Raw genomic sequence first — 24,920 nt, 5'->3', positions numbered from 1 at the left:
TGCCAACAGGCCCGCCCTGCGCCGGGGCCCGCCCGGCCATTGGCCCAGCCCGCCCCGCGGAGAGGCCCACCCCGCCCTTGGCCCTCTCTGCGCCAGGCCGAGCGGCCGGGAGGGCGGGCCCGGCGGGCGGGCTCGGCGGCGCGCACTTCCGGCCGGTGGCCGGGCCCGGCGCGCGCCGCCTCTTCCGCCGCCGTCCCCGCGATCCCGGACCCAGCTACAGCTTCAGCTCCAGCCCAGCTCCAGCCCCAGCCCCAGCCCCAGCCCTGGCCTGGCAGCCCCGGCGTCGCTTCGGAGCACATCGGAGCGCGGTGGCAGCTGACTGCGCGTTCACGACCCGCTGGGAGCCGGGAGCCCCGCCGCCGTTATGAACATCCGCAATGCGAGGGTGAGGGGCCGGGGCCGGAGGCTGTCCGCGCCGCGTGGGAGCGGGGCCCGGTGGCCGCGTGCGCACGCTCCCGAGGGGCCCGGCCGAGCACCGGGCCAACCGCCCTGCGCGCCCTCGGCCGCCCGGCGCCGAAAAGTGACGGCCACGTCCCCGTGGGCTGGCTGGATCTACCCGAAGAGGAGGCCGGGGGAGCCAGGGGCGCAGGGCCGGGGCTGCGAACCCCTTCTTTTCGGATGTCGGGTTGGCGTTGGATGGTGTCGGGGAGCTTCCTGGAGCTCAACGTTCACTCCTGGAAGTCAGTTTTTGCACAGCGGCTGTGGGCCAGGCCTGTGCAGAGACAGATAGTCCCAGCGCCCGCCCAGCCCTGTGGGGGGGGCGGGGGTCGCTGAGTAGACAGAGCAGGGTTCTAACACGACCGAGGCCTACTTAGTCAGCGCAGCCCCCGGCCTGACTGCATTCTACTGCCCTCCTCTCCCGCAGCCGGAGGACCTGATGAACATGCAGCACTGCAACCTCCTGTGCCTGCCCGAGAACTACCAGATGAAATACTATTTCTACCATGGCCTTTCCTGGCCCCAGGTGGGCAGCTGTTGAATTTGGGGATGAGGGAAACCAGGCCAAGGAAATTCCACGCTGGGTCGGCTTGGGACGAGCCGGGGAGGTCGCGCGAGGTCGTGAAGAGTCCGGGGGGCGCATGGGTCAATGAGGCCCTGAGTGTTTCCGGCTGGGGTGGCAGGAGATGGAGAGGAGGCGCCTTGAAGAGGGGCGAAGAACAGGGCCAAGGTAGGGGCAGTATTCCCACCTGCGTCTGTCCACTTCTTCCGGGTTAAGGACATGGGGCACGGGGTGATGTGGGAAAACCAAGCCACTTGGCCTGGAGGTCAGGAGCTGTCACTGAACTCGCTGCCCGATCGCCTTCTGTCTGTCACGCACACAGCGACAGGCAGGCGCTGGGGCCAGGTGTCCGATAAGGGCGCCTCCAGCTCTGACAGGAACTTGTTTTCTGCCTTCTCTTTCCTCCCTGTCACCCAGCTCTCTTACATCGCTGAGGATGAGAATGGGAAGATTGTGGGGTATGTCCTGGCCAAAATGTGAGTCACCAAGGACGGAGGGACAAGCCTGGTGCCTGACCTGGGGGTGGGGGGAGGAGGGACACTGACACCGCACGCGTCTGGCGGATGCTGCCTGGGTTGGGTTGGGGTTTTTTGTTTTGTTTTGTTAATTAATAGACTGTTTCTTTAGTTCAGTTTCCTCACATTAGCCATTTCAGACCACCTTTCACTTAGACATATGCATTGAAGTCTCCCCCCATGTCTTTTCATGGCTTGAGAGCTCCTTTCTTTTTGGCACTGAACAGTATTCCATTGACACTGCACGTGTCTTTTGGCTGCTGCCTGGGGTTTGGAGAGTCCTGGCTCTCCCCCGTCCCGGGACTGGACGCACTTTGGGGTTCACGCCTAGCCCCTCTCCTTTCTTCTTGCTCTAGGGAAGAGGACCCGGACGACGTGCCCCATGGACACATCACCTCGCTGGTGCGTAGGGCCCACCCAGGCTCTGGTGGGGGCAGGGGCGGAAGTTAGTTGGAGCCGCCCCGAGGTCCCACCTTTCTCCCACCAGGCTGTGAAGCGTTCCCATCGGCGCCTTGGCCTGGCTCAGAAGCTGATGGACCAGGCCTCCCGAGCCATGATCGAGAACTTCAATGCCAAATACGTCTCCCTGCATGTCAGGAAGAGGTGGAAGCCAGGGCCGAGGGAAGGGGGGTGGGTAGGGGGATACTGTCTGTTTTGTTGGGGTTTTTTTGAATTTTTGAATTTTATTTTATTTTTATACAGCAGGTTCTTATCAGTTATCTATTTTATACATATTCGTGTATATATGTCAATCCCAATCTCCCAATTCATCCCACCACCACCAGCGGGGATACTGCCTTGATGTGGATCCTGGGCTGCCTTGGCTTTTGGAGAAGATCGGGAAGTGGGCTTAGTGGGGAGGGGGACCGGGAGGAGGGGCAGGACCTGGACGTGCTGTCCCTGCCTGGCCTAGTCTGTACAGCTCAGCAGTGCCTTATTCCCCTGCAGTAACCGGGCCGCCCTGCACCTCTATTCCAACACCCTCAACTTTCAGTAAGTAGATCTAGAGTTTTCGCGTGGAGTGGGATGGTCCCCAGGTATGGCTTATCCAGGTGGCTGAGATGGGCTGAACTACTTTCTAGGCAGGGGCGTGAGGGCGGCTAGGGTTAGCTGAGATGGGGAGCGGGCCTTGGACAGCACTCCTGGGGGCAAGAGCACCTGCCTGCCGCAGTCCGCTTGAGGCATGTGCTTCCGGAGGACGCTTGGTGTTTCTTGCTTGATGCTGGTGGCGGCTATGCTGGAAGGGCAGCATGGTGAAGAGGTTCGGAAGCAGAGACAAGGGCGCAGGACAGGAACAGAAGCCAAGGAGCAGAACTGAGTGACCAGGCACCCGGAAGCATCTAAGCGGGACCAGAAGAAAGGATAAACCTGGGCACGTCCACGCAGGAAGGGCCACTGGCAAGAGCAGCAGAGGGATCTAGAGCCCTGGGTGTCCCGGTGGCTGAGGGTGGGTCCACTCAGGGATGTGGCAGTCTCTGTGTGCCCAGCACAGGACAGAGAGAGCCTAGCAGGGAACTGCTCTGCCCAGTACATTGTGGTGAAAGCCGCTGGAAAGTGAGGCTGAGGTGGGCTGTCCGTGGAGGGCCCACTGAGACAGCGTCAGCTTCAGCTTGGTGGGGGATGAGGAGGGACTGTTGGGAAGGGAAGTGGCCTCAGGGCTGGGTATTTGAGGCAGGATCTTTGGCCTGGATGCAAATGCCTCTGGTGGTTGACAGTTCTAGGGTCTTAAGGCAGGGCCGTTCTGGGCCATCCAGACCGGCTCCCTTTTCAGTGGCAGGGTGCCCAGGTCTGCACACACACCTCCCAGCGCAGGCCTGGCCCCCGAGCTGCTCGGGCTAGGGGCCACGCTGCCTGGTAACGACCACCAAGAACAGACGCCGCAGCACCCCTCCCCGATTGCAACTGTTAGGCATAGGGCCAGCCGTGCATGCCCAGGAAGTGACAGGGAGCGGGGAGGGGAGGGGAGGGGAAGGGAGGGGACTGCCAAATTCAGGGCTTCAGTTCACAGGAAACCACAGCTGCAGATCCTTGGTGGCCAGGTTAGGGACGAGGGGCAGTGGCAGGATGCCAGGGGTGGGGGGGGAATAAAGGAGCTGGGTGCTACTTACTGTTGGAGAAAGCAGAGGGAAGACCATGTTGGAAATGTCTCCCAAAGGGTCCTTGGGGGGGGCAATGACACCCTGCCCCACTGAAGGCTGAGGAGAATTGCCCCCGATTTGGGTTGCCCTCCTTCTCTCCACCTGCTGCCCCCAGGATCAGCGAAGTGGAGCCCAAATACTATGCAGATGGGGAAGACGCATATGCGATGAAACGGGATCTCACCCAGATGGCCGATGAGGTAAGAGTCCTGCGGGGCCAGGGCCGCAGTCCCCAGGCAAGGCGAGCAGGGGTGGCCTGGGGCAGTGGGAGGCTGCGTCGCCGAAGTCCTGGCCCTCTTCACCTCAGCTTCCGTAGCTGACAGGCGGGGAGCCGGACCTTGGCAGGGCTTTAACGAAGGCCATCGGCCCAAGATTCCATTCTCCGAGGAGGAAGAAGCCCGTCCTGCCCAGAGGCTGCTGTGAGAGGAGAGGGAGGGGGTCCCTGGACGTGCTGAGAGACACGGGGCCTGGGGACAGCTGTGGCTGGCTCCAAGGCTCAGGGGCCAGACAAAACCGGGCTGAAGAGAAGTCAGGGTTCTGCTCAAGGCTCCTCAGGGGCCAGGGCCATTCAGAGGGCTCCATAGCAGCCTCATGAGGGAGCCGTGAGCACCTCCACTTTACAGGAGAGGGAACAGGCCCACAGGGGACAGTGCCAGGGCTCCCCCCGCCGGAGTCGGACTCAGTCCTGTTTCCTGCCCTGGCTCTGCTGCCTCTCATCTTGCCCCCCGCCGCCAGCAAGGGACAAGGCACGGGCGGCAGGAGAGGGCCTTCGTGGTCTAGAGACTTAGGTGCCGTCTCCTTACTCCCGTTTCTCCCCGGGCTCCTGGTGGCAGCTGAGGCGGCACCTGGAGCTGAAGGAGAAGGCCAGGCATGTGGTGCTGGGCTCCATCGAGAACAAGGTGGAGGGCAAGGGCAACTCGCTTCCGAGCTCGGGAGAGGCCTGTCGTGAGGAAAAGGGCCTGGCTGCGGAGGATAGCGGTGGAGACAGCAAAGACCTCAGTGAGGTCAGCGAGGCCACGGAGAGCACCGATGTCAAGGACAGCTCAGAGGCCTCTGACTCGGCCTCCTAGAGCCTGCACATGCTCCCCTCCCTGCCCTGCCCACCCCATCCTCACCCCGAGAGGTTTCACAATAAACTTCACCCAGTGGCCTTGGGGAGTCTACCTGTGCGAGCGTGCACATTTTTTGGGGGGGTGTATGCCCCTCTCTGGCTCTTCTGCATCCCTGTGGATGTGGACCTCACATCCTTTTGGCACAGTGCTTCCTGCCAAGCAGGAAGAGCTTTGTTGGGGCTTTGGAGATGTCTGATAGCTTGGAGCCATCTTTGGGTCCAGGGGGAAGGAAACCCTGGAGTTCTGGGAGCCTTCCGAGCCCTGCTCTGCTGCCGCCTTGACAGGCTCCAGATGCCTGAGTCCAGCTGCTCACTGAGCTTCTCTACCAATGTCCGATCTCGGTAATGGCCCAACCAGCTACCCAGTTGCTTGAGCCCTGGCAACTGTCCTTGATTCCTCCCTCTCCTGCAAACCGAAATGTCAGCGAGTCCTGTCTGTTTGATCACCGTGATACCCCTTGAATCTGCTTCCTAACCCAAGCCTTCTTTTTTTTTTTTTTTTTGCGGTACCCGGGCCTCTCACTGTTGTGGCCTCTCCCATTGCGGAGCACAGGCTCCGGAGGCGCAGGCTCAGCGGCCATGGCTCACGGGCCCAGCCGCTCCGTGGCACGTGGGATCCTCCCGGACTGGGGCACGAACCCGCGTCCCCTGCATCGGCAGGTGGACTCTCAACCACTGCGCCACCAGGGAAGCCCCCAAGCCTTCATTTGAAAATAATCAGTGGGCTTGCTTTCTAGCATAGTTTTACATTTACAGAAGTGAGCAGATAGTATAGAGTTCCCGTGGACCGCCCCCCGTCCCCCTCAGTTTCCCCATTAATATTTTGCAACAAGTGTTAACAGGTGTTTGAACCAAGATTGATACATTGCTAACTACAGTCCACAGTTACATTTCCCTCTGCGTTGTACACTCCGTGTTTTTTTTTTTTTTTTTTTTGCGGTACGCGGGCCTCTCACTGTTGTGGCCTCTCCCATTGCGGAGCACAGGCTCCGGACGCGCAGGCTCAGCGGCCATGGCTCACGGGCCCAGCCGCTCCGCGGCATGTGGGATCTTCTTCCCGGACCGGGGCACGAACCCGTGTCCCCTGCATCGGCAGGCGGACTCTCAACCACTGCGCCACCAGGGAAGCCTCGTGAGTTTTGACGAATGCATAATGTCATTTCATGCAGCCTATAAGCCCTCTGTTTTTCATAGCTTCAATTCTAACCCAAAAATGGGCTCCTGTGCGTTTCATCCCTGCCATTCCCTCTGGCTGCAGCGCCATTGTTTGCTGCTCCTCATACCTGGGCGGGCCGCCTGGGCCGCCCACCTCCCAGCGGAGCTCAGCACTCCTTAGCTGTCACTTTACCTTGTGCGCCTGCTGCCGCAGACGGCACTCTGCTCCTCTGCTACGCAGAATGATTTGCTACGGAGCTCGATTCGCTCTCTGGCTGGCGCCTGCCACGTGACCAACTAGCAGCCCGGTAAGCTAGCGAGCTGGCCGGGAACAGGAAGATGCGTCTGCGCGCGCCCGCTAACTCGCGGGCTGGTGGGGGGAGGGAGGCTGTGTTCTGATTGGCTCAAATCGCGGGCTTGCTGTCGGAGGCGGAGCCTCGCCCCGCCCTCCGCGCCTGCCTTTCGGTCCCCTTTCGGTTCGCAAGCCGCGCCGGGCTTCGTTCCCAGGCTCTGATTGGTACGGCGGCGGCGGGGCTGGGCTCCGCGCGGCGGGCGGGGCGGGCGAGGGGGAGAGCATGCGCGCTACCTCGGCCGCGCCCCAGCGCTGGCAGGAGGGAGCCCGCGGGGGCTCCCACGGTTCCCTGCGGCACACTGCTTCCTCTCTCGTCGGGCCCGCCCTGTGCTCTCCGCGTCCAGCGTCCCAGGAGGGCCCGTTGACGCTCGGCCGCCCCCAGGCGGTTGGGTTTCCTGGGCGGGGGCGGGAGCTGAGGCGAGGGCGGAGGGCAGAGAGGGGAAGCCGCAGGCCCGACTGACCCTTGGGGCCCAGCACTTTCTCCTTCTCTGCAGGACCTGCCTCTGGGAGGGGCCGCTTCAGTAGCTAGGTGCCGAACACAGGCTGGAAGGCTGAGGGTGGGAAAAGCAGGAACTCCTGTTCCCTAGCCGTGTGACTGGGGGTGGGCTCTGGGGACGTCTCCCCAGGGGATGAACCTATACACAGAGGTGCACAGCCTGGACCCCCATTGTGAAACTTCTCCTGGAAAGCTCATTTGTGGGAAAATGGGAGGGGCCTCACTGTCCAATTCATGCTCTCCTCTGACGTGGACATCTGTTAACAACCTCCCCATTGATCTCATCTCCCTCTGGTCCATCCTTCACCCAGCAGACCTGACCACGTCAGCCCTATGGTCACCCCTCAGGACCAAGCGTTCACTCCACTTGTCAACAGGCTTAGCAAGGTCCCGCAGATCTGGTCCTGCCCTTCTGCACCATTTAGATTCTTTGAAGGGGAACAATAGAGCTGAGGACAGAGCAAGCAGTACGGCCTTGCCTTAAATGCCAAAGAAGCGTCCTAAAAGCCAGGGCTAGTTACTCAAGTTTTGACACCAGTGGCTGAATGGGGCTTCACGTGAGTATTCCTGGAGTCCTAAAAGTAAAAGGACGAAGGAGAGCATTTGAAAGTAGGCGCCGACACCAGTTCAGCCACAGTTTCCTGCGGGCTTGAGTCCTGTGCCTGGCTCTGTTGAATGGGGGAGGAACTTTGGGCGACCAGTCAGAGCTCAGATAGAGGGTAGGGGGCAAGGTGTGTTGTGTTGGGTTTAGCCGATGAGGGGCATGCCTTCCTGCTGGGGTCCGGCCTGCTCCCAGGCCAAAAAGCCCCAGTGCTCCATGCACACACTACACCTTAGAGAAGGGCCTGGTACTGGGGGTGGGGGGCAGGGAGCTGAGGAGGTATGTTTTCCCCTTCTGGGCGAGCAAGATGCTCACAGTTGAAAGCCAGGAAGTACCTGCGCAGACTCCCCTCCCTCCCAGAGCTGCAGGTCCGGGTCACATGTGCCCACATATGCACAGAGCCTGACTTGGACATCCACGCACACACATGCCCGGACCCCTTGCACTAGCGCCTACAGGCCCGCCTCCCCTGGGCACGAGCCCAGAGCCTAACTGCCTTCGCCCCCATCCCCACCATCTATACCCCAGGGATTTCCCTCCCACCCAACTGAAGACAGTTGTCCAGTCCGGCTGGTCACTTGCTACCTGCATCCTGCCTTCTCAGTATACTGGAGAAAAACCTGTCGGCCTGGCCTGTGACTTCGAGTTGGTAGAGAGGGGTGAAGGGAAACTCCAGCACTCCTGTCCAAGAGAGGCCCCAAGACGCCCCCAGGCTCAGTAAGGCCGTGCTCTGAGGGTGCAGGAAGAGGGCTGCCCCTCCCCAGTCCCCCGGGCCTAGGACAGCAGGTGCAAGCTGCCGGGGAAAGGAGGCAGAAGAGTCTCTTCCGGCAGCAGGAAGTGGTAACCACCTATGGGGCAACAAGGCTTGTTCTTCCCCGCAGGGCTGAGCAGAAGGGGAACCTTAGCCCGAGCCTGCTCTCTGCCCTCCGCCCCCACCCGCTCCCCATGAGGGGGCCTGGAGGGAGCGAAGGCACGTCCTGTTCTCTGGTGCTGACCTCCCTTCCCACCTGGCTCTCCAGGATCCTTGTGCTTGGGAAGGGTGGGCCCCGTCTGATGTCCTGGGGATCTGGGGGAGACAGGTGACCCAAGGGAGCCCAGGGTCTGGAGCAGCTATGGTGTCACTGCGCACTGGCATTCAGGGCCAATGGCCACGATGTGCAGTCTGGCAGTGGTGACCAGACAGCCTTCTGGAGGCTGGGGGGGAATGGCAGCCAGAGGATGCCAGCTTGCCGGGCACCTTGGGGCTCCCACACCGGCCCTGGCAGCCGAACCTTGGGCACAAGGCTGCCCGGGTGCGCGCCCAGTGCCCGGGGCGAGGCGACGGCAACGCCCGGCCCCAATGGGCACACACACCCCACCCCCTGACCCCAGACCCTCGCGAGCAGTGCCGGGCCGCGCCTGGCCGCGCCGGGCCGCCCCTGGCCGCCCCCGCCCCGGGAGCCGCGCTGGGGGCGGGACGGGGCGGGGTGGGGCGGGGCCGGCGCAGGGTGCTGGCTGCGGGGTCCCGGTCCCAGCGCCCGGCCCGCTCGCGGCCGCGTGGGAGCAACGGAGCTCGACGGCGCGGCTGCCCGGCGGCCATGGCCACGCACGGGAAGCTGCGCCGGGAGCGAGGGCCGCAGGCGGACCATGAGGCGCAAGTCAAAGGTGAGAGGGCGCTGGGCGCTCCCGGCCCAGTTCCCTACGGAGACCCCGAAGGTCGTGGGGGGAGCCCGAAAAGTCCTGGCCGCTGGCCCAGGGCCCGCTGCCCTCCCCCACTGACCTCCGGAGGGGACTGAGGGAGGGAACCCGCGCCCCCTGCCTGCCTCTCCACTCCCCTTTGGCCTCAACCGCCGCTGTTCCCCCTTCCTTCCACTCTCCCTCCCTCCTCCCTCCCTTTGGTAGCTCTGTCCTCCTGGGTTCTCCCTGCACCTCACCTAAGGACTCCGAGGAGGGAAGGGGGGCACCGAGTGCCCCCAAAAAAGTGGTATTCTAGCCACAGTGAAATGGAGCAGCTTGACTTTGCTGACGGGGGCTGGGTAGGGGGTCCGAGAGCTTCGGGGGATGGATTTAGCGATGGCTTTACCCTAAAACCACTCCAGTCCCCTGCAGCCCAGTCCCTGTTCCCTCCCTTGGGCGCTGAGGTGGCTCAGAGTTGAAGGCCACTGTCTCTGGCTCAAACCGGCACAGTGTATCTTGGCCTGAGGGATCTTGCGCCCTCTGCAAGGGCAGACCTCTTTGGGTTCCGTTAAACACTCTGTGCAAATCGTATGCAAATCAGCTTTGCAAACTCTTAGTTGACTGCTTTTGTGGGTCTTATTCAGGGCGTGGTAACTCTTGCAAAGGGAAGAAGGCAGCGTCCAAGTGCCAGCAGTTTGAGGCTGTAAACTTTTCTGGTGTCTTCAGATGTGCGACCCCGTATATCACTCTCAATAGCTCAATTTTACCGATGAAGGAAACCGAAGCTCAGAGAGGAGCAGTGACTTGCTCACGGCCACTCCTATAGGTCCTAGGAGGTGTCATGAAATGAACCTCGAATGTCCTTCCAATGCAGAGATGGAGATTCCAACGTAATTATCCAATACAAGCAACTTACACCAAAGTGTGCTCGAGTCCTCCCCGTCTGGGAAGGGTGGCCTGCTGCCCAGAGCCAGCTTGAGGTGACCATGCAGGGCCAGTCAGCTCTCCAAGCCTCGTCTGCAACATTCCTCAGATGGAGAGAATGATCCGCAGCCTCATCCCCCAAATGTCATGAGGCTGAAGGACTTTGGAAACTCTTCAGTCAGCAACTATGGGTCAGTTCATTCACACTGCAAAAAAATTGGGGTTTCGAGCAAGGCTGTCTTTTAAGATGTTCCTTGCCTGCTCTGGGTCTCTAATGATTTTAGCTTCTGTTCCCTGTCCCCCCGCCCCGTGCCCCCACCACCCCTCCCAAAGAAACTTCCTACTATGCTAGAAAAACGGGGTCACTGTCTTGACACCCGAAATTCTGAAAGGTCAGCATAGTCGTGGTTTGGGAGGCCATCTTTTCTGCTTTGCTTGTCAGCAGAAGTGAGACCGAATGCCTCGCTCACAGGAAGTGTTGTTGAGGCCCAGTCCTGGCTCTGCAATTCAAGCATACGTGGATTCCATCCTTCCTTTTGATAGATGTTTTGTATGCATCTGTTCTGTGCCAGGCCCTGAACGTACAGTGCTGAGCACAGGAGAAGCAATCCCTGCTGCCATATGGCTCACAGGTCTAGTGAGGGAGACATATAGTGAACAAGCTATCACACAGTTAATTTCAATTATGATGAAAGCCACTATAAAGGGAGAGCGCGGATGTCAAGAAAAGGGACAGGAAGAGGGCCAGACCTAGTCTGTGGGGAGGTTGGGAAGGGTTCCCTGATGAGCGCATCCCAGCTGAGATCTGAGGGCTGGACGCTGACTCAGCTGAGAGCCTGGGGAGCTAGGTGGGCACCAGCTCACTGCGCTCAGACCCTGCCGACTCAACGTCTGCCTGACACCAGGTCTGAATCCCAGCCAAGGCTTGGTTGCACCGAACGGAAGAAACGAAACCGTTTGCCGTGCTGGCCCGTTGAGCACTGTTCACTTGTGATAGGTCCCCAGGGAACTGTTACTCCACGAGGAAGGGGCAGATGCCGGAGGACAGTGAGGCAAGCCGGGACATCTCAGATCTTTCTTGGAATGAAATGAAATTTACTTTTATCCCCAAACTGTTACCCTGATTTAATGAAGACTCTGCTGATCTCAAGTGGCCTGGCCTCGGACGGTGGAAGGAGACTCTGCATTGGTTTCACCTTCAGGAAGCAGTCCTCGCCCAGGCTTCCATTTACCCAGCTTGACCCCTTGGTGGAAAGAGAGCGCGGGGAGGGGATGGTGGCCCCTGGGCCTTGTCACTGAGCTAGTCTTAGCGGTGGAGGAGGGTGGAGGGGCCGAGGGATGGGTTATGCAAGAGCCACATCTGGGTCACCTGGAGTCAGGGAGAGGGACCCAGGGGCTGAGAGTAAGAAGGGGACATTCCCCAAAGGGAGATCAGAGGAGGAGATGGGGATGCTGGGCAGGCAGGACCCATGGAGGCTGCCACATGCCCCACAGCCCGTGGGACGTCACTGGCGGGACAGAAATCCACATGGTACCAGTACCAAGCTGTTCACCGCAGAGTTCTTTCCAACAGCCACCCTGGGTCCTGCCACTGCCCACCTCCTCCCAGGCTGGCTGCCTGGTCCAAGTCCCTGACTGTCTTTTGCCTGGACTGGTGCAGTAGCTGCCACCTGGGCTGAGCACGTTTCCTCCGTCACCTGACCTCTGCCCTGGCTCCCCATGGCAGCCTGAGGGGCTCTGAGTGCGAAGCCGGACCCCCATGGCTCCGCTGCTGTGGCTCCCCTCTCCCTCGGCGTCCAGCGGGGAGTCCTCCCCAACTGCGGGCTTTGGCCATCTCCCCCTCCCCTCGCCTGCGCAGCTCTCTCCAGCCACGCTGGCTCCACGGCCCCTCTGTTGCTTCCTTCAGCTCTCTATTCCAGTGTCGCCTGTTCCTGACCACCCTCCTCTCAGAGGACACCTCCCTGTCCCCACCTTCCGCTCTTGTGCTGTCTTCTCAGTGCCACTTGTTCCGACACGTTCTAGCGCGTGCCTGTCCCCCTGCTGTCTGTCCCCAGGAGTGTGGGCACCGTGTCTCCATGTCTAGACTGACTGGATGCATAATCAACATTAAGGAGTCACTTAACGTCCCTTTTTTGGACAGCAATTAGTAAGTGGTGACCCGCTTGCCAGAAGCCAAGACAGTGCGTTATGTCCCCGGGATGCCCAGGGCTCGCCAGTGGGTTGCTTAAGCTCCTCATTCAGGCGGTTCTTTGCTTTAGGTCTGTGGGGAAAGTTGCCAAATCAAGTCAGCGATAAGGTGTCAGAAGCCAGCAGTGTGGGGAGCGGGGTGTGGCTCTCTCTGCTGGGACGTGGGTAGTTAGGAGTCGGTACTGGGAACAGAAAACAGACCAGTTGCCTCAGTCCCATCACTGGTCAGCCTCCACCGGCTGGTCGGGCCCTCCCGCTGGGGCTGCCCTTTCTCCCTGGGGCTGAGGGCAGGGTTTCCAGCCAGCGAGGCCGCAAGTTCATTGCAGGTTTGGCAGAGCGCCGTGGCCCCCCCGCGCCTGCGCAGCCCCGTGTGTCTCTGTTTGCGGGGGCGGCCACCCTGCCTGGGGTCCTGGGCACCCAAAGGTCAGGAAGTGGCAGGGGAACCGGGGAGTCATGGGAAGCCCAAGTGCCAGGTGCTCCCACCATCCCAACCTGCTCCGAGCCTCCAGGACCCTCCACACTCCCTCTCGCCCCTGGCACTTTGCAGGGCTCTGCCCTCTGCCTGGAAGGGCCTTTCTGTTCTTCCTTCCCGGCTGGTTCCCTTCAGCCTCAGCTCTGAGGTCCCCTTCGTCAGGCCCGCCCCGAGCCGGCTGGACGGCAGACCTCCCGCAGCGCCGGGCCGGCCTCCTGCCCCCTCGGCCCGGCGCTCCCTGCACTCGGCGGCGGTGGGTCCACTGCCCCAGCCTGAGCCGCGTCGTTCCCCCCCCCCGCCCCGCCCCTACAGAGATGCGCTGGCAGCTGGGCGAGCAGCTGCGCTGCCTGGAGCTGCAGGGCGAGCTGCGGCGGGAGCTGCTGCAGGATCTGGCCGAGTTCATGCGGCGCCGCGCCGAGGTGGAGCTGGAGTACTCGCGGGGCCTGGACAAGCTGGTTGAGCGCTTCTCTGGCCGCGCAGGCCGCCTGGGGGGCGGCAGCCGGGAGCACCAGAGCTTCCGGTGGGTCCTGGGGACTGGCCGGTGGGACGACTGCGGCAGGGCCTGAGGCCCCGCTCCCCGTCGGTCTGAGTTCCCGTCTCCCCCAGGAAGGAGCCGTCCCTCCTGTCGCCCTTACACTGCTGGGCCGTGTTGCTGCAGCAGACGCGGCAGCAGAGCCGCGAGAGTGCGGCCCTCAGCGACGTGCTGGGGGGGCCCCTGGCCCAGCGCCTGAGCCACATCGCGGAGGATGTTGGGCGCATAGTCAAGAAGGCAAGGCCCCTGCCCTGGGCACGGGATGCTGGATGGCCTCAGGATCCAGCGAGGGCAGCCCATGGGTGCCCGATGCAGAGGTGTCACGGCTGGGAGGGCCCAGGAGGCCGGGGGGCGTCGGGCAGAGGGGAGCCGGTGGGAGCCTTGAGTGCCGAGCTGAGGGCTGGCCGCCGCTGCAGGCTGGAGGCGGGTGTTGCACTGGGGCAGGGCTGTGCTTAACTCCCCTCCCCCCCAGAGTAAGGATCTGGAGCAACAGCTGCAGGAGGAGCTCCTGGAGGTGGTGTCCGAGCTTCAGACGGTGAGAGTGCCGCAGGGCCCGCCCGAATCAGAGGGAGGCCATCGCCTCACATCTCCCCGAGCCAGGCTCAAGGAGAGACCTGGGTTTCGAGGACCGCAAGCTCGGCCCTCTCTTCCTGCTCTGGGCACTGGGTAGTTGGGCAGAGTGCTCAGGTCCGAGTCCCAGACGGGCTGGGAGGGGGAGGAGGAGGGCTGGCTGCGGCCGTGGCCTTGAGCAAGGCTGCCTGGCCTTGGGCCTCCTTGCAGGCCAAGAAGACATACCAGGTGTACCACATGGAGAGCGTGAATGCCGAGGCCAAGCTCCGGGAAGCCGAGCGGCAGGAGGAGAAGCGGGCATGCCGAAGTGCCGGCACGGAGGCAGGGCCCCTCCGCAAGGGCTCCCTCAAGAAGGGAGGGCGGCTGGTGGAGAAGGTGGGCCTGGGGGGCAGCCGTCCGTGTCCGGAGGCTCTGGCTCCTGGTCTTTGTCCTTCCGAGTCCCGGCCCTGCAGGGAGGTGGTGTGCAGCAGGAAGGCGGGGCTGGCTCTGGAGGGCTCCTCAAGCTGCAGTGGTAGACAGAGCGGGCAGGAGAAGAGCCACTAGGCCCGGGACAGCCCGCACGCTCCTAGCTGGTCTCCCCCACCAAGCCCCGCTGGGCAAAGAGAAATCTGCTGCCGGAAGCCTGGGGGCCCTTCCACCCACCCGTCCTTGCTTCACGCAGTGCTGTGAGATTGCAGACAAGCGAGCGGACGCCTCGAATGGGTGACTGAGTGACAGGAGGGGAGGAGGAGTGTTTGAGGCGGTCCCTGAAGAGAGGATGGGGACGCTGAGGCTGGCAGGGTCGCGGAGGAAGGACATCATGACTTCGGGGCCAAGTTGTTTGAGGCACCTGGTGGGACGGCGCGTGTAGCTGTCCGCGTGGGGAAGGGAGGGGAGAGAGCGTGTGTCGCGGGTGAGGGCTACATGGGAGGCGGAGCTGGGGCCGCGTGGGTGACCCTGGGGCTTGTGTGGTCCTGAGCAGCGTCACGCCAAGTTCTTGGAGCACAAACTCAAGTGCACAAAGGCGCGCAATGAGTACCTGCTCAGCCTGGCCAGCGTCAACGCCGCTGTGAACAACTACTATGTGCGTGACGTCCTGGACCTCATGGACGTGAGTGCTGGCGGGCAGGCGGGGCCGGGCGCCTATGCGCCGAGCCCGCCTGAGCCGTGTCCTCGCTTGTCCCCCAGTGCTGTGACACGGGATTCCACCTGGCCCTGGGGCAGGTGCTCCGGAGCTACACGGCCGCTGAGAGCCGCAGCCAGGCCTCCCAGCTGCAGGGCCTGGGCAGCCTGGAGGAGGTGGTGGAAGCCCTAGACCCTCCAGGGGACAAGGCCAAGGTGCTGGAGGTGCACGCAGCCGCCTTCTGTCCCCCGCTGCGTTTCGACTACCAGCCCCACGAGGGAGATGAGGTGAGGATGAGGTGAGGGTCTCTGCCCGCCCCTTCAGGCAAACGGCTTTGTGTTTTCTGGTCTTCATTGTGATGGTAGGTAAGTGGAATGAATTACCTCCCATTTGCTAACGAGTCGAAACTCCTGAATGCAGCTTATTTCTCAGACCCTCCTTCAGTGGTCTCAAGGCAAATGAGGCTCTGAAGTTCCCGGACTTGCGTTTGAAGCCAGCAGACCTCCGCAGCTCACTTCTGCGGTTCAGCCAAAGAACGCACACACCCCCTCCCCGCAAGGGCAAACACAGCCAGGATGCCACTGGTTTTGAGGCCAGCTGGTGGGTGGTATATAGCTGTCCGTATATTCTTCTTTCGATGGTTCTGTGTACCTTAGACGTTTCATAATGCAAACTTGGGGGGAAAGAAACCATGCAAACAGTAACTTATAACTAGGCATCTTTTTTTTTTTTCTTTTGGGCCGCACCGCACGGCTTGTGGGATCTGAGTTCCCCGGCCAGGGATCGAACCTGTGCCCCCTGCAGTGGAAGCTCAGAGCCCTAACCACTGGACCGCCAGGGAAGTCCCCACTAGGCAATTTTTTAATGCACCTCCGAGCTATTCTTTTGTTTACCAGTTTATCCTCATGAACATTGTGCAGGGACTGGGGTTACACTGAGCTTTTACTTACTTAATTTGTATTTTGACCACAGTCGTATCTGAAAAAGTCAAATGTTACTCAAGGCATCCAATGGCACACAGCCCTCGTCTGACTCACCCGCTCTGTTCCTGATTCCCGCTCCCCAGACACAACCCCTTCCCAGTCTTCTAGCTGCTGCTTCTGCTGCAAGCACCGCGGCAGGTGCTGCTAGTGCTTTTCAGCGTTCCAGAGGCCCTACCGACCTCCTTCCGTGGATGATTAGGGCTCCTCCCCACATCACCACCTCCGAGTGCTAGTCCTCTCCGTCTTTTCCCTCACACCAGGCAATCTCTTCTCTTCAGAGCTCTGCCCTGGAGCCGTCCAGTCCAGGCTTGTAGGCCTTGATTGGCTTGCAGGCCTGTGAAGTCCAGGACCTCCCTTCCCCATCGTCCTGAGCATTCCTGCCATTCTCTCTTGCGTTGGACCGTCTGTGTCCCAGATCCTATGTCTTTCTCTTTCTTGGTTTATTACCCTTGTTTGTGTGGACATCTTTCCCCATACTTTCCTGACTTCGAATGTCTGAAAAAAATGTCTGTATTCTATCCTTGAAATTGATTGGTAGTGTAGCTGGGTATAGAATTCAAGGTTGAAAATCATTTTCCTTTTGCAATGTTAAAGGTATCACTTCAAGCTTTCAGTCTTGTAGGTGAGAAGTCCAATGCCATTCTGATTTCTGGACTGTTGCACGTGACCTGTAATTTGTCTCCCTGAAGCTTTTAGGATAGTCTTCTTCCCTCGTGTAAAATTTTATGATGATATGCCTTGTGGATCCTTTTTCCTTCATGGTGCTGGGCAACCAGTGGGCCTTGTCAGTATGGAAACTTGTGTCTTAAGGTTTTGAGCTCATATTATTCCTTTGGTAATTTCCTTCCCTTAATTTTCTTTTCTCTTGCTTTCACGGATTCTTGTAATTTGATGTTGAACACCATGGGTTCACAGTCTAAGTTCCTTATCTTTTTTTAAAAATAAATTTATTTATTTTTGGCTGTGTTGGGTCTTTGTTGCTGTGCGTGGGCTTTCTCTAGTTGTGGAGAGCAGGGGCTACTCTTTGTTGAGGTGCGCGGGCTTCTCATTGCGGTGGCTTTTCTTGCTGAGGAGCGCGGGCTCTAGGCACGAGGGCTTCAGTAGTTGTGGCACGTGGGCTCAGTAGTTGTGGCTCACGGGCTCTAGAGCGCAGGCTCAGTAGTTGTGGTGCACGGGCTTAGTTGCTCCGCGGCATGTGGGATCTTCCTGGACCAGGGCTCAAACCCGTTTCCCCTGCATTGGTAGGCAGATTCTCAACCACTGCACCACAAGGGAAGCCCTGATTTCCTTATCTTTTATCTTTCCTATTTCTCATCGCTCTACCTTTTAATTCTGCTTTCTTAGATATTTTTTCGACTATTTCTTCCCACCCCTTGTTGAATTTTTTTTATTTACTTTCATATTTTTTTGTTTTTAAGAGTTTTGGTTTGTTTTCCAAATTCCTGTTTAAAATAGACCTTTCTTCTTGTTTCGTGGATACAATATCTTCTCAAATCTTTCTGAAATGTTCATTCTATTTCTTGACATTTCCCCCGGTTCCCTGCATTTTCACTGTTTTCTTGCTTTGATCTATGTCTTCCACTTTAGAGCTCTCCCTCAAATGGCTGCCAGTTCTTGGCCGTCAATTCATATTTCAGAGGAGGCACTGAAGAGAGGTGCATTACGTATTTGATGTGTGTGAACAGAGCTTGTCAGCAGTGGGTTTCCCCCCAGGGTGGCTGGGCAGGGACTCAGATCATTGCTGCGAGGGACACCCACATCACGGGGAACTGGGGGTGTCTCAGTAAGAGGGTGCTAGAAAGGACTCAGAGGACTTGGGCAAGGGTTAGGGGACTTGGGGGAGGGGCTTGGCTCTGGCTTGGATGCTGTCAGGAAACAGGGGTAACTCTGACAGGGTGTCTTAATAAATCTTATTGAGAAGACGGGGCAGGGGTGGGTAAAGGGAGGCTAGAGCCATCATCAGTGAGGAAGGAACCGTCCCTCACACTAGCTGGGACACAGGGAGGTTTGCTCATTTTTGTGGCTTGGACAAAGTTCTTGCTTTGGTCTGTGCTCAGACACGCTGATGACTTGATCTCGTTTTTATCTTCAGCCGTCATGGCCACAGTGGCTTTGTCTGATGTTGATGCTCTGTGACATTCCTTATGTCCAACAGGCCCACACTGAGGCACAGCTCTGAGCTCCTGGCCAGCCCCAGATGGCGGCGGCTGCTGTATTCTCTCTCAGCAGTATGGACTTTTGTCCCCTTCCTCAGCAGTGACTAGCGTCCCTGAGTCCAGAATCCCTCTGATTTATCCTTTCCAGAGAGTCAATTTCTAGTTTTCTGCGCATTATGTGGGCTTGAAGGGGTGGGTCTTCTAATGTCAGTGTTTTCTAGGGCCTGGAAAGAAATTTTATAATCGTGGTAAAATATACATAAGACTTACCATTTTGTCCGTTTTTTTTTTTTTTTTTTTTTTTTTGGCAGCTCTGGATCTTTGCTGCTGTGCGCGGGCTTTCTCTAGTTACAGCAAGCGGTGGCTACTCTTCGTTGCGATGTGTGGGCTTCTCCTTGCGGTGGCTCCTCTTTTTGTGGAACACGGGCTCTAGGCACACAAGTTTCAGTAGTTGTGGCTCACGGGCTCTAGAGCACAGGCTCAGTAGTTGTGGTGCACGGACTTAGTTGTTCCGCGGCATGTGGGTTCTTCCAGGACCAGGGCTTGAACCTGTATCCCCTGCATTGGCAGGTGGATTCTTAACCACTGCGCCACCAGGGAAGCCCCCATTTTGTCCGTTTTAAGCGCACAGTTCAGTGGCATGAAACACCTTCACATTGTTGTGCAACCATCACCACCGTCCATTCCCCAGACCTTTTCCATCTTCCCCAATGGAAACTCTGTCCCCATTAGACACTAACTCCCCCCCCTCCCCCAGCCCATGGCCCCCAGCATCTACTCTCTGTCTCTAGGAATCATATCCTATTTGTCCTTTTGTGACAAAAGGCTTATTTCACTGAGGGTATTGTCCTCAGTGTCCACCCGTGTATGAGAATTTCCTCCCTTTTTATGGCTGAATAACGTTCCATTGTATGGAGAGACCACACTTTGCTTGTCCTCTTGTCAGCTGCTGGACACTTGGGTTGCTTCCTCCTTTGGGCTGTTAGGAGTAGCGCTGGCGGGAACATCCGTGCACAAGTCTCCATGCGTGCGGGTGTGCGCCTTCCCCTCGGGAAGGTGTCCTTGCCATGCTTCAGATCTGGCTGTACGCAGCGTCAAGGCTGGTGATCCTGTGCGTCGGCCACCAAGGCAGTGAAAATGGGCCCCAGAGACCTCGGTGCCTGCTGCCCAGCCCCACCCTGCGTGTCAGGCGTGGCCCTCAGCCCCCTGGATGCTGCCCTCTGCAGGTGGCTGAGATCCGAGTTGAGATGGAGCTGCGGGACGAGATTCTGCCCAGAGCCCAGAATATCCAGAGCCGCCTGGACCGACAAACCATCGAGACAGAGGAGGTATGGGTGACCTGGCCCTGGGTAGGGACAGGGACCCGGAGAGATGGCCTGCCCTCCCCCTTCCTTCTGACTTGGACTCCCTGTCCCTCACCTGTCTCCCACTTCTTCCTGTCCTGGTGCTGTCCCCTCCCCAGGTGAACAAGACGCTGAAGGCCACCCTGCAGGCCCTGCTGGAGGTGGTGGCGTCGGAAGATGGGGACATGCTCGACTCCTTACAGGCCAGCCCCTCCACCGAGTCCCTCAAGTCCACCAGCTCGGACCCAGGGGTTCGGCAGGCCGGCCGGAGGCGGGGGCAGCAGCAGGAGACCGAGACCTTCTACGTCACGGTGGGGAGGCGGGGCCAGGAGGGCGGGGGGCCGGGGAGGCCCAGAGCTAGGACTAAAGCCTTGGACTCTTCCTGGGGCTTCATAGAAACTCCAGGAGTACCTGAGTGGACGGAGCATCCTCACCAAGCTGCAGGCCAAGCATGAGAAGCTGCAGGAGGCCATTCAGCGAGGTGGGCCCCACTCCTGGCCCCCTGAGCCCCTGCCTCGCCACCCCCAGGGCCGGGAGCGGCCGCAGCTTGGCTCTCCTCCTGGGTCCTCCACCCGGCCCACGTCCTCTCCACCCAGAGAGGGTGCTTGGCACGCAGGGAATAAGCCAGCGAGGATCCCGGCCCCTATCCCGCCTTTTGTCCTGTGACTGCCCGGGGCCTTCAGGCTGCCCTCTGCCTCTGCGGTGTGTTGAGGAACCTCCCGGCCCGAGAGACACACCAACGTTTTCTCCTCCCCAGGTGACAAGGAAGAGCGGGAGGTGTCTTGGTGAGTCCTTCGTGAGGGACCAGCTTGTCCCGAGGAGCTGTGGGGTCCCCACCTCCCCTCTCTTTGGGACCCGGCTCTGTTGCTCGTCCTTCGGTGGCCTGTTTCCCACTTTGCCCAGTGGGTTCTGGAATAACTCGCGAGCTCCAGCATGCTGTTTGGCTGGGCCAGGGTGTCGGGGCAGCCTAGTCTCCACGCCCACTCCCCTCAGAGCCAGCTCCTGTTCACGACAGGACCCAGTACACACAGAGAAAACTCCAGAAGAGCCGCCTTCCCCGCCCCAGCTCCCAGTATAACCAGAAGCTCTTTGGGGGAGACATGGAGAAGTTTATCCAGGTACTTGCTTTGCGTCACCCGCCAACCAAGTGCGGGCCCCTCCCCGCTTCCGCTCTCCCTCCAGCCCCGGGGGCCGCCTGTGAGCCCAGCATCCTCTGCCCCGGCCACTGGTCTCCTCCTGGGTGGGCCTTTGCCGGGCCTGCACTGATCAAAGGGCACGTCCCTAACTAGTAACGGAAAGCCTCAGGTGGCAGTGATTTTAGGGCTGAGGAGTTGAGTTAACAGAAGCAAGGGTGTCCGCGGGCCCCACTTCTGGGGTACGAGAGAGGGAAGTAAGGGAAGCAAGAAAGATCAGAAAAGAAGAAATAACACTGTTATTTGCAGGATGTGATTCTGTATGTCATGGTTCAAAAGAATCAACAGATTATTTAAGTGAACAAATTTGGGTTTCATGATGTTACTTGATTCGAGGTCGACATACGGAGTTCGATGGCATGTCCACATGCCAGCAATAAACAGTGAGCAGGTAAAGCGTAAGGCATGGCCCGAGACGGCACCAGGGATGTCGGACACCTGGGCATACATCTCGCAGGCCTTATTGCTGACCGCATAACACATTAAGAGAAAATAAAAGCAAGCGAGTGACGAGGCAGGACGTGCTGTGTCCACAGTGGAGGGAACACCCTCTCTGTCCCTGTCCCCAGAGCTCAGGCCAGTCCGTGCCCCTGGTGGTGGAGAGCTGTGTCCGCTTCATTAACCTCAACGGTGAGTAAGACCTGGGCCCTCCTGCCGCTGGCCTGGCACCCGATCCTGCGCCCACCGGCTCTCCGTCCTCCTGCAGGCCTGCAGCACGAGGGCATCTTCCGGGTGTCCGGCGCCCAGCCCCGGGTCTCGGAGATCCGTGACGCTTTTGAGAGAGGTGGGGACCGGCGAGGCCGGGGGTGAGGGTGGGGGTGGGTGGAAGAGCCGGTGCAATCCACCTTCTCGCCCCCTGCGCCACCGTGTCTCCCTCAGGAGAGGACCCACTGGTGGAGGGCTGCACCGCCCATGACCTGGACTCGGTGGCAGGCGTGCTGAAGCTCTACTTCCGGTGCCTGCAGCCCCCGATATTCCCCCCAGAGCTGTTCAGAGAGCTGCTGGCTTCTGCGGGTGAGGCGGGGGTCTGAGGCGGGCCCGGGGGCGCCCCTCCCCGCTGGCCTCCACGGCTGCGCTCACGGCTTCTCTCCGGGGCGCTGGCCTCGGCCGCAGAAGCGGAGGCCGCGGCGGAGCGGGTGGAGCATGTGAGCGGCCTCCTGGCCCGGCTGCCCGGACCGGTGCTGGTGGTACTGCGCTACCTCTTCACCTTCCTCAACCAGTGAGTGCCTCTCGGCGCAGGGGGAGGGGCGAGGGCGGCTCAGGGGTGGCCCTAGCCAGCTGCTAGCTGGGGTGAGGGGACACCGGGCCGAGAGCTCCCTGCCTGTGACCCACGTGTGCCCCCAGCCTGGCCCAGTACAGCGATGAGAACATGATGGATGCCTACAACCTGGCCGTGTGCTTCGGGCCGACGCTGCTGCCCGTACCCGCCGGGCAGGACCCGGTGGCCTTGCAGGGCCGGGTGAACCAGCTGGTGCAGACGCTCATTGTGCAGCCCTCGCGGGTCTTCCCACCCCTGGCCCTGCTGCCCGGCCCTGTCTATGAGAAGTGCATGGCGCCGCCTTCTGCCAGCTGCCTGGGGTAGGCTCTTCGCGCTGCCGGGAGGGAGGTCCGGCAGGCGGGAGGTCCCTTGTGCGCTCACGCACCTGGCTCTGCTCTGGACTGCAGGGATGCACAGCTGGAGGGCCCGGCGGGGGAGAACGAGCCGGAGCCGGAGGCTGGGAGCCTGGCCCAGGAGGACGGTGAGGGGGGTGGGAAGGAGTGCCCCACCCTGTCCCCACCCTGGATGCTCACTCCACCCCTCCCCCACACTGGGGTCCCCTTTTCTCCCTAGACCCAGAGGGCGTTGTGGAGGCCGTGGCCTGCTTTGCCTACACGGGCCGCACGGCCCAGGAGCTGACCTTCCAGCGGGGGGACGTGCTGCGGCTGCACGAGCGGGCCTCAGGCGACTGGTGGCGGGGCGAGCGCGCCGGGGCCCGGGGACTCATCCCCCATAAGTACATCACGTTGCCGGCGGGGTGAGTGAGTGAAGTTGGGGCCCTTCCTGGGAGGTTCTCCTTTCACCCGGGCTTCTAGCCCTTCCCCCGCCCCGAGTTCCCGCTTCCGTAGGCCCGGGGTGGCCCAGAGTGTGCCTTTCTGACCGCTTCTGGCCAGCGCTGAGCCCTCTGGCCCCCAGACCCCAAGCCCAGAATGAGCGTTCTAACAGGCGGTCTTGTCTTTCTGGCGCCAGGGCAGAGAAGCTTGCTGCGGGCCAGGGGCTGCCGGCCGCCGGGGAGCTGGTGAGCAGCCCAGAGGCCCTCCTAGCCATGGAGCTTGTCCAGAGGTGAGCAAGGGGAAGACCCCTTCCGGGGGCCCTGCCCACCCACCCCAGGCTGGAGGAGGGTGGGGCCAGACCTCAGCCGCGTGGAGAGGGACCGGCCTCACTGTTCCCTTTCCCTTGGCCGCACCCCGGGCTGGGAGAAGCCACTGCCAGGCAGCGCAGGGGCTCCCCAGGGCCCCCGCCAGGACCACTGTCTGTGCCCTGCAGGCCAGAGCCGTGCACCCAACCCGAGACCCCTCTCGGCACACCCGGGGGCCCCTCTGGGCACAGACGACGCTGCTTGGTCCCAGCATCCCCGGAGCGACATGTGGAGGTGGATAAGGTGAGGGCTGGGAGTGGCCATGTGGCAAGTGGGGGGCACCTCTCGGGGGTGGGTCTCTGCTTCCCCTTATGAACCGGACTCTTCCCTCCCAAGGTTCAAGTCTGACCTTCCTGACCTCAGACAAGCCGGTGGAGCCCAGCCTTGGGAGGGGCAGGCCGGCAAGGGTGTGAGTGCAGTGGGGGGGGGACGGGCCTGGAGGCAGGGTAGAAGGGAAGCGGACCCGGGGCTCTCATATTTGGGCTTCACGTTCGGTTCCTGAGTGGGACGCGGTGAGTGGGACAGGCTTCAAGGCTGGCATCTAGAGCCAGACTAGGTGAAAGGTGGTGACGTGGCAGGCGCTTGGCGAGCCAGGGAGGATGAAAGGGGCAGATGGAAAAGAGGCTGAGGGAGGTGGCTGACTGGGGGGCCAGGCGGGGTCGTAGTTCTTGTAGGGGGAGAGAGCGGGTGCCGGATGCGGCCGGGGCCAAGGGTGCGGCCCGGGGACCCCCGACTCCCTGCTGTGTCCGCTGGGCCCAGCGCACCCCACTGTGGGCTTCCACTGGGCACCGCCGGGCTGAGCCCCGGGAACCGTGTGAGCACTTATCACTACATCTGGGGTCTGCCCAGATAACCCAGGATCGTCTCCCCATCTCAAGATCCTGAACTTATATCTGCAAAGGCCCTCTTTCCACACAGGGTCCCAGCCCAGTGCAGGCTGGGGGTGGTTAGGATGTGCACGTCTCTCCAGGGGCATTTCAGCCCCTCCTCCCTGGGCTGCAGGGGACCACTGGCCGTGGAGGTCCGGGCACGCTGGTGGCCCCCGAAGCCAGGGGGTGGTGGCTGTGATCTCAGCCAGGGAGAGAGTGGGAAGAGGAGAGGGACCCGGGGCCCAGCCAGAGGGGCTCCCATTTCAGGGCTGGGCTGAGGATTGTTGTCCCCGGAGGAGACGGTGACCGCCACACCAAAAGTGGCAGGAGCGAAACCGGGCAAGGGAGGGGCGACAGCTGCGGGGCCCACGGAGAGGAGGGGCCTGGGGACAGGCGGTGGCCGAGGACTTTGTTTCAGGGGGTGGAGGAGTTTGGGCAGAGGCTTGGGCAGCGGAGGGTACGAGGGCCTCACTCCTGGGTCAGCTGGCAGCACTGACCTGGGGGTGGGGGACTGGCTGGCCAGGTGGAGGCCGCTCACACCGACGCCCTGCCTTTCTCTCCTCCCCGCCAGGCCGTGGCGCAGACCATGGACTCTGTGTTTAAGGAGCTCTTGGGGAAGACCGCCGTCCGTCAGGGCCTCGGGCCAGCGTCCACCAGCTCCCCTGGCCCTGGGCCCCGCAGCCCGAAGCCCGTGGCCTGCAGCCGCCTCGGCAAGAGCAAAGGCCTCTCCCGTGGCCCTGGGGCCCCAGCCTCACTCTTGGCCTCCCATCCCCAGGGCCTGGACTCACCCCTCAAGCCGCACTGAGGTGCTACCGGTTCCTCTGCAGGCCCCGCCCCGCCCCAGGCGGCCACGGGCGAGACCGGCCGGGCTCCCCAGGCCCTTTGCTTCTCCCTGGTCCTGTGCAGCATGCTTGCTTGTGACCGTCTGCAGAGAGGAGGACGAGGCTGCCCCAACCCACCCCTGCCTCCCCCGCCCTGGCTCAGGCCCCTCTGGGAGGCAGCCGAGGAGGGAGGCTGGGGGCAGGCCCCTCCTGGGCTGGCCGTGAGGGCTTGTCGCTGGTTGTCGGGTGCTCGGTGCCCTTGCTCAGCCGAGGGTGCCAGCCTGGTGTTGGCGGCCATTCATAAAGTCCTGTGCATTGACTCCCCGACGCGAGCCAGTTCTCTGTCTC

General features: G+C 61.0%; 2 protein-coding genes across 4 annotated transcripts; both read left to right on the top strand.

The window, feature by feature from the left end:
* Positions 1–24: 24 nt before the first annotated feature.
* NAA10 (N-alpha-acetyltransferase 10, NatA catalytic subunit) lies at positions 25–4,816 on the top strand. 2 transcript variants are annotated; one of them, XM_082610236.1, is made up of 8 exons: positions 25–385; positions 866–964; positions 1,418–1,476; positions 1,872–1,917; positions 2,003–2,118; positions 2,464–2,508; positions 3,769–3,853; positions 4,487–4,816. In XM_082610236.1, exons 1-8 carry the CDS (start codon positions 365–367, stop codon positions 4,721–4,723), a joined length of 708 nt encoding a protein of 235 aa, XP_082466362.1. In that variant the 5' UTR covers positions 25–364; the 3' UTR covers positions 4,724–4,816. The 2 variants fall into 2 exon arrangements, with proteins under 2 accessions (XP_082466362.1, XP_082466361.1); XM_082610235.1 differs by having other exon boundaries at positions 2,461–2,508.
* Positions 4,817–7,320: 2,504 nt separating this feature from the next.
* Positions 7,321–24,896, top strand: ARHGAP4 (Rho GTPase activating protein 4). 2 transcript variants are annotated; one of them, XM_082610307.1, is made up of 22 exons: positions 7,321–7,324; positions 12,920–13,127; positions 13,214–13,376; positions 13,612–13,674; positions 13,920–14,084; positions 14,671–14,799; positions 14,877–15,098; positions 19,177–19,278; positions 19,413–19,604; positions 19,690–19,774; positions 20,051–20,078; positions 20,309–20,411; positions 21,056–21,116; positions 21,193–21,270; positions 21,366–21,500; positions 21,600–21,705; positions 21,831–22,064; positions 22,152–22,225; positions 22,318–22,501; positions 22,714–22,806; positions 23,011–23,125; positions 24,323–24,896. In XM_082610307.1, exons 2-22 carry the CDS (start codon positions 12,922–12,924, stop codon positions 24,554–24,556), a joined length of 2,772 nt encoding a protein of 923 aa, XP_082466433.1. In that variant the 5' UTR covers positions 7,321–7,324; positions 12,920–12,921; the 3' UTR covers positions 24,557–24,896. The 2 variants fall into 2 exon arrangements, with proteins under 2 accessions (XP_082466433.1, XP_082466432.1); XM_082610306.1 differs by lacking the exon at positions 7,321–7,324 and adding an exon at positions 8,848–9,012.
* Positions 24,897–24,920: the final 24 nt, after the last annotated feature.

Source organism: Mesoplodon mirus (assembly GCF_964341445.2).
Source record: "Mesoplodon mirus genome assembly, chromosome: X".
Lineage (NCBI taxonomy): Eukaryota > Metazoa > Chordata > Mammalia > Artiodactyla > Ziphiidae > Mesoplodon > Mesoplodon mirus.
Note: the sequence above shows the minus strand (reverse complement) of the source record. Positions and strands in the feature narration are given on the sequence as shown.

Bases quoted from the DNA above. Each gene is read 5' to 3' on its own strand.
- NAA10 (XM_082610235.1), top strand. From the start codon at position 365: ATGAACATCCGCAATGCGAGG. The intron at 965-1,417 runs GTGGGCAGCTGT...CCTGTCACCCAG, and splicing joins ATGGCCTTTCCTGGCCCCAG to CTCTCTTACATCGCTGAGGA. The intron at 1,918-2,002 runs GTGCGTAGGGCC...TTCTCCCACCAG, and splicing joins ATGGACACATCACCTCGCTG to GCTGTGAAGCGTTCCCATCG.
- ARHGAP4 (XM_082610306.1), top strand. From the start codon at position 8,946: ATGGCCACGCACGGGAAGCTGCGCCGGGAGCGAGGGCCGCAGGCGGAC. The intron at 15,099-19,176 runs GTGAGGATGAGG...TGCCCTCTGCAG, and splicing joins AGCCCCACGAGGGAGATGAG to GTGGCTGAGATCCGAGTTGA. The intron at 19,775-20,050 runs GTGGGCCCCACT...TCTCCTCCCCAG, and splicing joins GCAGGAGGCCATTCAGCGAG to GTGACAAGGAAGAGCGGGAG.